This window comes from Etheostoma spectabile, chromosome 23 (assembly GCF_008692095.1).
Source record: "Etheostoma spectabile isolate EspeVRDwgs_2016 chromosome 23, UIUC_Espe_1.0, whole genome shotgun sequence".
Taxonomy (NCBI): domain Eukaryota; kingdom Metazoa; phylum Chordata; class Actinopteri; order Perciformes; family Percidae; genus Etheostoma; species Etheostoma spectabile.
The window spans coordinates 561,065-572,676 of NC_045755.1; the positions used below are offsets into that span (position 1 = coordinate 561,065).

Genomic DNA, 11,612 nt, shown 5'->3' on the forward strand with positions numbered 1-11,612 from the left:
GGGGACCTTTGCTGCATGTCATTCTCTATCTCTCTTTTTTTCTCATGTCATGTCTCTGCTGTCAACTGTCCAATAAAAGTTAGACTTTTTCACTGACAAATTAGCATACAGTAGTTTCTAAAACTGTTCAATTATGTATTAAAAAAAGGTTTTCTTTTCTTTTGTCACTATCCTTTTTTTCACTTTTCATCAACTGTTTTCCTGCAGACAGACAGCCCGATGAACAAAGACAGAATAATCAATAAATATATATAAATTGAGGATTTTCAGTCAATGACCTAAGCATGACACATAAAGCCCAGCCAGGCTACAAAGTGTTGGTGTTAAGTGTTAAATTCATCTGCTGGTTCATGTTTGGATTTCAGTCAAGGTTCAAGTCAACTCACTTGTTATTGGTCGGCCCCGTGTTGAGCACGTCAGCCTGCAGTTTGGGGAAGAACCCCTGGGCGTATTTGCCCTGACCGATCTTCATGTCCAGCAGGTGTGGGTGGATGGCGGTGTGGTCGATCTTCATCAGTCGCTGCTCGATGGCCTGAGCTGTGGGGGAGACAAAATCCACTCAGACAGCACCCATATAAACATAGATATTTGTTTGACTTGAATAAGATCATAATCAGAGTATTGAAGGGAATTTGACACTGATGCACTGTATCCACCGCTATCTAAATATCTTGGGTTTTCACAACATTTAGTTTATCATACAGTGGCCCAGCTGCTTAATGACACGTTTCACTTTCATTTAGAGCTGAGTATTGCAAGAAACTTTTGATTTTAGGAAATAACATATTGAAGGCATCTTTATTTATTAAAGAGGAATGCCACTGATTTTAAGTTCAGGATCAGTTTACTGACATGTGAGGAAGAGTACTATAAACCCGTGTGAACAGTCTTGGGGTATGTAGTATTTTTACTGCAGTCCATGTAATCATAGAAAACCAAACCACTGCACAGAGAACCTAAAGGATAATTCCATTAGCCATAACTTCTTAGCTTTGTCCATATTTTCTATCAGTTGATGAGATGATGACACGGTATAATAACATTGTACTTACCAAAGCAATTACTGGGATCAGAGAACATAGCAAAGTCACTAAACCTTTCACATGGTAAAATAAATAACCAAAACTGTTCCCAGATCCCAGATCTCAGCAACTTGGCAAGTATAAGGTATGACATCTAAAATTACAATTCTAGGACACACACACACACACACACACACACACACACACACAATATTCTCTACTATATTCTCCGACAGCTGCTCATTTGCCAGGAGAAAAAACCTTGCAGGACTGAAAACAGGTGGCTTTATATTAAAAATCACTGATGAAGTACGCCTTCCTCTCTTATTTATTGCTCCCTCTCTTATCATTCACAAACACACTTAGCCTGACTCTGCCCTCTGTCTCCTTTTCCTGCTTTATCTTCCTCAAACACAGCAAACACACTACATTACCGTCCGTGTGCTTGTTGTTTAACTGTCTGGGTTACGTTCCCCCGCTGAAACATTAAACTTGTTTTGTTTCTTGCTAAACTCAGACATGAGCAGGAGTATTAATCTCAGTTCTGGAGTGAGCAGTGAACGAGAGCACTGGAGCGAGTCGCCGCAGGGGAAGCTAGGCAGAGAGTAAGGCTGCCTTTTGTCTGGGTAATTGGGAATCTGCATGCACCATCACCCCCAAATACCCTTACAAAATGTAATCAAAGCTTTACATCGCTCGGCCCATTAGCATCAAAACGTGTGGGCTACAAGAAGACAGCTCGTATGCACACACCAAAAGAATTCAGAGAACAAAACTGGGTGAAATGATCATTCTGATTATTCTTATAGAGGAGGATAATAATAAAAACTGAGAATTTTGAGCCACACTGAAAGTTTATACGATACAATCACTCTGCTCTGTCATATGTAGCTACAGTGATTGCTTTGCTTTGCATTATCATGTTTGTCTGATATATCAGACATCATCATTACATTATTATTGTAAAGTGGTTAATGGTAATTTAACCCCTGCTGGTTAAACACTGTAATGTGTCAGGTGGACAGTTATTACTTGTGGAATACACTGTAGTAGTATAAATGTTTTTGTGTGTTTTGACAAATATATTTGCTTTCTTTCCAAAAATGAGATGAGAAATATCAACAACCTCATGTCGGTAGGTTAAAGTTGTGTTAATCAATATTTCTCTGCTAACAATGAAAAAAGGAAAAATGTATAAAGTTTAATTGTGTTAACTCAAAGCCTATTTACACCACCACTGTAGTTCCCCTTATTCCTATGAAGGGTTTTAGCATCTTTTAGTTCGTTCTTTTGGTTTTATGGAGTTTCACAGCTCTCATCAACCTTGTATCCAACCGCAGCAGGCAGCTCAGAGAAAAAGCTCTGATAAACCCAATGTACACTACTTGCTCAGCAGACAAAATTCTGCTCCAAATCCAATCCAATCCAATCCAATCCAATCAATCTTCTAATCCCACTCACATTCTTACAAAATCACACACACTTTCCCCTTTGATCCTTCAATTTTAAATTTACAAGTACACCTGCAATCCAGTTCTCCTCCAGTTTTATAAACATCGGTAACCCACATGCAGACACATCCAGCCTAATGGATTCCCTGTTGGTCTCCAGCAGTCTGACCTCCTGCCTCACTGCACATTCAGCACCAATTAAAGGCTTAACGAAGGGCAACCCAAGCACCACTAATTAAGAAAAAAAGGGACAAAAAAGCCTGAGCAAACACTCTTGCATTAAGACGTGTCAGAGGGTACGTGGTTTGCTTATGTAAGAGAGAGAGTGATGGAGTGTTTGCTGTGTTGGGATGTAGAGAAAAGTGTTTTCTGGTCACTGGGGAGGGCTGAGCTGCTACCAGATAATAGACGACAGACAAGAGGGGAAGGAGAAATGGAGAAGGAGGCAGAGAGATGGAGTGTTTATGTTTTTAAATTGCATGGCACAGTGAAATCCTGTTTGACTTTGGCTAATGGATGATTGATAGTCTTTGAAGGACGGACAGGCATGTACAGCAAGCTGGGCAATAAGCTCCTTTCCTGCTGCCAATTCAAACCACTACCATTCTGATTCCTTCTCCATATGATTCCTCTCCAACCACTTTTATTCCAATCTTAATTGTGTTTCATGTTTAATTATGTGAAATAAACCTTGCTCAAACATGGTTGAGCACTCACACCTCTTCATGCTGAGCTTACCAGACTCCTTGAGGATGGAGCACCTCTGGTAGCTGGAGGATCGGTGGCTGGGAGCGCGGACGTTGTAGAGGCGGGCCTTGTCGATGCGAGCGTCGAAGACGCGGATCAGGGGCTCCTTCTCCTCCCACTGGGACATGATCTTGTTGTCGATGAAGGTGGCAAACATCTGTGTCTCAATGAAGTGGGAGAGGAAGGGCAGGTAGGGCTCTGGCTGGTCAGACAGGAATGAGGCCTGGGGCAGGCATGAGCACGGAGATACAGAAATATATTTACTGTCAATTTACAAATATTAGCCAGAGGTGTGGCCTGTTCAGGCAAACTAAAGACAAAAGGACCTGCCACTGATTCAGTCATTGTGATCGCCTGTTTGCTGTGTTATAGACAGGTATGCAGTTCTTTACTTACTTTAAATTTAACCAGCAGATGTGCTCCTATCATTAAAACCGTATTATAATCATATCAATTTTACAATCAACCACCTGTAAACTGCAAGCCTTATTCTTCTATTCTGTGTTATGTTCCTTTTATTACAGGCTATTTTAAATACCAAACATGGCTAACATTTATAAAATATACTACTGCAAAAGGTCAACTTAGCAATGACAGCCTGACGCCAATAAAAGCCTTGTTGTCGTTTGGACTTATGCAAAGAAGCGTTCATCCATTCACAATCCCTACAATGCTCTGAATACAGATCAAAATTAATCACACAGGCACATAACATTTCCACCTGAATTTCCTTCCCAGTGTTACACATAATCCAATTTCTACCTCAGAATAATTCAGATGACAATGCCACAGTTCTCTCTCTTGATGTACAGCATGGGCACAGTGTGTCTTAGAAATAAGCCTCTCTTTGCACTAAGACCAAAAAATCCTGGCCCTGAAAGAAGTAAGTGACCCCTTCTGCACTCTATTTTTTGTGCTTGATTTAGTCACCTTGTCAAAGTTGTGCATCTGCTCCCTGTTGGTGAGCCAGGACTCCAGGTCCGGGGCACTCTGGATGACAAAGGCTTCGTAGTCTGCAAACATGGTGGTGAAGCGGCTGGCAAACACCTCCCTCAGCTGAACGTTCAGCTTGGCGTTCCTAAGCTCCTCCTCTTCCGCTGCTGTCCGGCCTCCTTGCCCCTCTGTGCTCTGAGCTTTGACTCCTGCCCTCAGGGCGTCCACACGGGCCACGGTCACCCCGGTGCGTTTGGTCAGCGCTTGCAGTCTTTCCAGGGTGGCGTTTCCCTGCAGCAGCTCCAGCACAGCCAGCTCCTCTACTGCAAGGTTTCCATTACGGCCATCGTCCTCCAGCTGCCGGAGAGCCACAGTCTTACGCTCCCTACCAGGGGTGGAGGGGGTGCTGCCGGGAGCGCTGCTGGGACTGGTCCGGGTCCGTGGTGGGGCCCCTGTGTTGGCAGAAAGGCCAAAGCTAAGCAGCACCTCGCTGAGCTCCTGGATTAACTCGGTCTTATTGGGGAACTGTGGAAAGTCCTCTGGAAGCTCGATGTAGTGGTTGTCAATGTCTACAAAACACAGGTTGGCCTGGAGACAGGGAAAGATCTTAATATTACAACAGTATAGCTCAGGACCTATAAAGTGATATTACTGACATTTTTGGTACCAAAAAAAAAAATCTAAATCTACTCTGTCCCAAACAGAAGATGTGTAAGTGGAGGGTGAGCACTGGGAGCTGCAACAGGTATTATCAGGATGCATATGAGGGACAGATTGAATTTTAGGAGGTTTGATGTAGAGAATGTAGGTCAGTGAGTGATTGTTAATCCCACATTGTCAGAGATCAACCTAAATTTGCCATAATGGAGTTAGCATGACACCCTCATATGAGATTAGAATAGGAAATAGGAAATCACCGCCAGACAACACATATATAAATTCAAATGTAATACAGGAATGATAGAAAACCTCCAGATTAGATTTTAAAGGTCAGACCCCAGTGTGTAGTGGTTTAATTTCCTGGTGGAATCTCCAACATCCAAATAGTCAGAACCCTGAAGCTTAAAAATAAACCATAATCAAACATGGACGTGACCCTCTCTCTTCCCCACCATTTCCACTATGTCATACAATAAAAAATTCAGTGTGGCTCTGGATAAATTAATAAAGTTTTGGATACTTACACAGAAGCATTTAATGAACTCTAAAGATTATGGATCAAGCCTTAAAGTTAACCACAGTGCCATCCCAAACTCTGAGAGAGTATTTACAAGAGGCATATACCTCCTGCTGAAGATGTTAAATTTGGATTATGCTACGATATTGATGATGCGTTGCAAAGGAAGGTCTGGCTAGTCCACACAGCATTCCGGAATAGGAGAAAAACGTGCTCTGGTTTATTGGCATTTCTTTAAACCTATCACAATCGTCTTGGGCGACGCAATAACGGTGCCTCTGCAAAATAGCCTCGGGTTTGTTGTTTTGGTGGAACATGTGTACGTTCAAAGTTGTTTCCGTCGTGCAACAGAAACTGAGATTCGACAGATAGTTTAGCTAACTGTCTGGATTTACATTTAAGGTGTGTGTGAGGCACTTATATCCAGTGCCAACCATCAAAAAGGTTGGCCCAAGAAACACAAAATTCCCTTATTAAAAAAGCAGCCTAGACTCCCTCAGTCTCTAGAGACAGGTTTAGTGATGGAGTACGGTTGTCCCGTGACCTGTGACTGGGAGTGACCTGAGGTTACCTAAGTTTCCCCTTTGTCTCATTTTATCACAACATGGTGTTTCTAGAAATTCCACCACACATATCACAAACCTTTTTATCTCTAGAAAGGTCTAAACCCACTAGAAAAACTATGCACGAAGAGACATTCAAACATAAGAATGTTACAATTTGACATCAGGTATAAAAAACAAAAAGACCTGGGTTGAAGAACAGGGTTCAGAAAGGCAACCCTTGTCTGGCATTTATTCCCCATTTATATCCATAGCTTGCTCTTTTTTATAAAGTCCTCTGTGCTTTGCTTTAAGCCATTCTTTCATCATCAGCCAATTTCTAGGTCACAGCCACTTCAAAGGATCATTCAGAAACACAGAGAGATTCACCAGTGTAAGCAGACGGGGGAGGAGGAGGGGAGACGAAGAAGACGGGCTCGTGGGTGCTCCGCGGCAGCATATTGCGCTGGCTGGGATAATAATAATTTGCATCCATACTGAATGCGCCAGATTAACGTGCACTGGGAGTCAGGGATTCCAGCAAAGCCGGAAGCCCACGAGCCTGTTTCCGCTTTGTTAGGGCCTTATCTTGCTTTAACACATGAAAACACACATGCATATTATCTGTAACGTTGCTTTGGGCTAAATAGTGGTTTGAATCCAGTGCACAGTCACCTCCTCACTGTCTGACAAGTGATGGGGCTAAAATAAAAAGGCAAGTGTCTGTGTGTGTGTGTGTGTGTGTGTGTGTGTGTGTGTGTGTGTGTGTGTGTGTGTGTGTGTGTGTGTGTGTGTGTGTGTGTGTGTGTGTGTGTGTGTGTGTGAGTGAAGGTGTATAAACAGAGAGCTGCAATTTCTTGGCTCTATGAACAGGAGCCTGGTAGTTGTCAGCAGTCAGCTTGTGCATTCAAACACTTCCTGTCCTTGCTTTCCTATATTTGTGGGAACGTGTGTAGTTTTTGAACTTACCAAACCTTAACTGAGCCTAAAAGACCACAAAAAAAAACCTCACAGGCATTAAAACTGAGTCCCAAGTCCAGAGTCATAATGTTTTTCTTGCTTTCTTGATGATGACCTAAACCCCAGAGAAAGCCAAGGCCAACAACCCCATCTTTACACTTGTATTAACCCAAGGACATGGAGGTAACAATCCATATATGTGGGCTGTGTACCTCCTGAGGAAGCTCCAATTTGGAGCGGTCTGTGCCCTCTTTTGACTGCAGGCCCATCAGGTAAGGAACAGGAGCATCCAGGAAGTGAAGAAGAGAGGCTGGCAGGATGGGAACATAGACATGCTGCCACTGGAAGGGAAACAACAGGGTGGTGATGCCCTCGGCCACTGTCATCAACCGCTGGTAGTCTGAGAGAAGGAGAAACAATAGTATGAAGGAGTTTTTAAATTATAGAATTTCAAGAAAAAGACTTTAATGATTCATATTCAAGTTGTATATGAAAGTAATGAACTCTTCAAGCATGTAAGGATGATTGTATTGCACAATACAGACTCTTGATGAGAGTAGAGGGAATGGGGGAGAAAGAGTAAGAGGTTTATGAAATACATATATATTGAGAGTATTGATGTGCGAGAGGCTTTAATCAAGTCCAATCATTCTGTTGGATTCTTTTCAATCATGTTCTCACGTATGTGTGTGTGAGTGTGTGTGTGTGTGTGTCTGAGAGAGTATTGCCTCTGTTCCCTAAAACAGATTAAGGTCAGTGGTTGCAGGCTGGCTCTAGTATTGAGTTCAGCAGCAGTTTCATCAGACGTTATTGTGATGGCCAGAGTAAAAAGCCCGCAAGACCTCGAGGAAAGGAAAAAAAATAGAAGAATAAAACATTAGGGAGTCATACCCCTCCCCCTTTCTCATTTCCTTTCATTCCGTCTATTTCAGGCAGTGCCCGTCTGTCTGCATGTGCCCATATGGTATCTGTGCACTTTCATTGAAAATGCATTAAACTCACCAGTGCCTTAACCACTGACCACAATGATTTAAATTCAACAGCAGAACCCCGACGAGAAACAGCTGCTCTGCTTGATCCTGAAAAAAGTATGTGAGTTTATGTCTTTTAGACACTTAAAAATGCAGCTCTCCAATGATCAGCTCTAATAAATAAAAGCAAGTTACAGACAGACAGACAGACAGACAGACAGACAGACAGACAGACAGACACACATACATCAGGGATGATGACAGGCAAACAGGCATGTTGTGACAGGAAAACAGAAAGTGTGCGTGCATGTATGTGTGTGAAATGCAACCACATCTTTGATTTTTTTTTTTTGCCATAACCAAATTCCAAAATACTTTCTCACAGCATTCACATTTACGCAACTTTTGCTTTTTGTGCACCATGTTCTTTAGTGTGTAGTAACAACTCTTATATTCATTCAGGACTGTTATTGCCACTCTTCATTCTAACCCCAACCGAACCGTCAGACACCGCCTCCCAAGAGCCTGGGTCTGTCCGAGGTTTCTGCCTAAAAGGAAGTTTTTCCTCGCCACTGTCGCACTGTTGCTTGCTCTGGAGGAAACTACTAGAACTGTTGGGTCCTTGTAAATTCTGTAGTGTGTTCTTAGACCTACACTATCTGTAAAGTGTCTCGATATAACTCTTGTTATGAATTGATACTATAAATAAAATTGAATTGAATTGGTAAATCTTATCCAATGGCATAAGTAATCTCATCTTTAACCACCTGTAAACGCTCCCTGTACACTCTCCTTTATCTAACTGTATTAATTCAAAAGATGCAACCACTATGTCACATAACAGTTGCGCTACATGGCACGGACCATTTTACATTAAAGGCTCTACTCTCTTTTCTTTTTCAGTCAAGCTAGTGATGTGGCTCTATGGATGACATTTTGTACATACAGTACATTCATGTTAACCAAAGGACGACCCTGTCTCCGTTTGTATGCTACCAATGTGCAAACAGCTGCTTGCATTACATTTCTTTTTTATTAACATATATGCCCAAAAATATCAGCAAAGTCATCCTATTCCATCTGCTTGTGGCAATTACTGTAAAGGTGCTCTAAGCAATGTTGGCTGATGTCATTTCTTGTTGACGTTCGAAGTACTGTCAAACAAAAAGGAGGCTAGCTCACCCCTCCCACCTCCTCATCCCGTCCCTTACCCCCTCCCTTATCCCTTATTCACAGTGTGTTCAGGGGACAGGCAGCTAGCAAATAGTGAGGAGATGTTTGCTGTATCTGACAACAAATGTTGTAGCCTAATCTCTCTCACTTCAAGCCTGAAATGTCTCAACGACATTCACATTCCCCTCAGGAAGAATTGTATTAATTCAGGTAATCTCAAATTTTCATTGATTCTATGATTGACAAAATGTCAATGATAAACACTAATGAAGATCCTATCAGCTAACTTTTCATTTCATTTGAACCACAAAACGTTACACAAACACAACACAAAGAAGATTTGCCTGTCTGTGTGTGTGTGTGTGTGTGTGTGTGTGTGTGTGTGCTGTATGTTTAAGTATGTATTTGCCTTCTCTCAAGTCTGGACAGGTTCAAAGTTTCTCCCCCACACACACACCCCCGTGGGAAACACAGCGAAGAAGTCTGACTAAAACACTCTGGTTTCTTTTAACCTGTTGCATTAAATCCTTTCCAACCTGTTCCTGTATGCTCACATCACACCAGGATAAGTTTAGTCTCAGCATCTCAGCTGACTTCATTAACACTTCGCTGTTACAACATGACATGTCTCCAAAAGTGCGATACTCTTTCACACCTCATAAATCACGGCCTCATTCCTTTCCGCACAGTGAAAACATCAAGGAAAAACATCAAAGGTGACACAGCGATGCCTCATGGGGAGAAACGAGAGGACAGAATCTAACAGTGACTGTCTCCTGATGCTGAACTGAGTTGAACTAATTAATCTTCATCCATTTTTGTTCCAAATAGAAATAGCTATGGGTGTTCCTTTAAAAAGGGCTGATTCAACTCTGCATCACCAAAAAAACTCCCTTTGAAATATGAAGTGCAGGCGCCTGTGATGGATAAGCAAACATGTTATGATGTGAAAAAGGAACAAATCTTATAGGGCAAAGTGTAGCGCTGCAGAAAGCCCCAGCAGAAACAGTGCTAGAGGATGCTGAAAAACAGGACAGGACATGTCCCGTCATTGTGAAACTGTAACTGTGTTTTAGGGACTGATAAACACCGGCAACTCAGTCTCACAGGGGAAGAAGTGAGCTGTCTGTGGTTACCAGCTGACATTAGTTCAGCTGCACCATGATAATGCTGGGACACAATGAAAGAGTCTGAAAATCACCATATGGAGGGAAAATTTGAAATAAATCAAAACAAAAGAGGTTAAGAGAAGCATCTCATCTCATGCCAAATCAAAAAAAATTAGGAAATCAATACAGTGTGAAAACTGCTCAACTGACCTGGAAGAAACACACAAAAAGAGCACCAACATGGTTGAAAACACAATAAACAGACAACAAAATAGATGAAATCAAGAAGACCACTGACACGGAAGTCATGGCCAAAGTGACTCTGTGACAGTGAGAAGAAAGAGGCAATATGAGGGTGTTGTAGAGCGTTGTCCAGGCCTTCCACCAGATTATGGAACCTGACAGCAGGGATTTGCTCCCATTAAGTCACAAAATGATGGCCCACAAACCAAACTGTCTGCAACAATTATACTCATGTTTATACCTACACTCTCTTCATAACTTAGACAGCATGTGTTTTGTTGTTTTTTTCTACGCTTGTCCTTTTTCTTATTACATTATATAAGAAAGGAAGGGATTGGGTCAGGTGTAGGGCTTAATCGAATTTTAATCGCGATCACGATTTTGACTTCCCACGATCAAATTTGCGTGATTGAGCGATTATTTTGTTAAAGCGTCATTTCATAGAGCGCTCCGGCGTTTTTGCATAGCCCATCTCCGCTCCGTTAACCGCTGTCGGATCATGAGCAAGTCAGAGTTGTTCTCTGCACCCCGTGCAGCTTAGTTTCTAGATGTAGACAGTCACAGAGGACAGAGTAACGGTAGGAAAACTCAACAGATAGCAGTCGGTTTTACGTCGGTCTCAAGGTTTACCAGTTTACCAGTAAATGCAACATTTTGTCCCGTGACCCTGTCTGTTGTTTTTCAGACAACAGCAGTGACTACGGCTAGTCGGTGCTAGTAGCGTCTGTTAGCTGTTAGCTCCTCTAGGACGCACCGGTGCTAATGTCCTCGCATCCGCTGCAATGCTGTTTATATGGATATGGTTTATTTTTTACGTTACATGACCCATTTCATCTGTAAAGCCGTGCCTGTGTGGGATCTCTCCTCAGCTTTCTCTCGTCTTATTCTCCGGGCCCCGCCACACAGCGGCCGCCGGTCCACACTTCTGGCATTTGTCTACAGTTTTAATTGTTATTAACACAGCTGGATATTGTTAAGTATGAGGGGCAAACCTGTATCTGTAACAGTGTTTCCGCGGGTAACTCTGCTATCGCGGCCGCCAGGGCAAAGAACACAGAAGAAGTTATTGAATGCAACTAACTTCAGTTGGTAGAGTAATAGCGTGAGACAGAGCTGCTGGACCTGGGCCAGAGATGTGACCCATGGCCAGAATATCATAGTTCATAAAAATGCAGCGCATTGACGATACAGACGTTTCATACACACGCCGTGTATCCGCCATTCAACCTGTGCTGGACCTGTTCATAGTAGCGTCCATCACACTCCCTCTCGCAGTTATAAATA

The 11,612-nt window shown here is 42.5% G+C and overlaps 1 protein-coding gene and 1 long non-coding RNA gene across 8 annotated transcripts in view; one reads left to right on the forward strand and one right to left on the reverse strand.

Moving 5' to 3' along the window:
• LOC116673488 (DENN domain-containing protein 5B) overlaps positions 1-11,612 on the reverse strand; it is a gene marked incomplete at its 5' end in the record, with an annotated part of 86,106 nt that overhangs the window by 23,898 nt on the left and 50,596 nt on the right. For all 7 annotated transcript variants that reach the window (XR_004327849.1, XM_032505849.1, XM_032505845.1 and 4 more), the window contains 4 exon segments: positions 387-537; positions 3,212-3,443; positions 4,151-4,741; positions 7,045-7,232. Coding sequence is in view for 6 of the 7 variants with exons in the window: in XM_032505849.1 (XP_032361740.1) it covers positions 387-537; positions 3,212-3,443; positions 4,151-4,741; positions 7,045-7,232 (1,162 nt within the window).
• Positions 1-11,612, forward strand: part of LOC116673493 (uncharacterized) — a 20,226-nt gene that overhangs the window by 5,412 nt on the left and 3,202 nt on the right. The gene's annotated exons all lie outside the window — the stretch shown is intronic.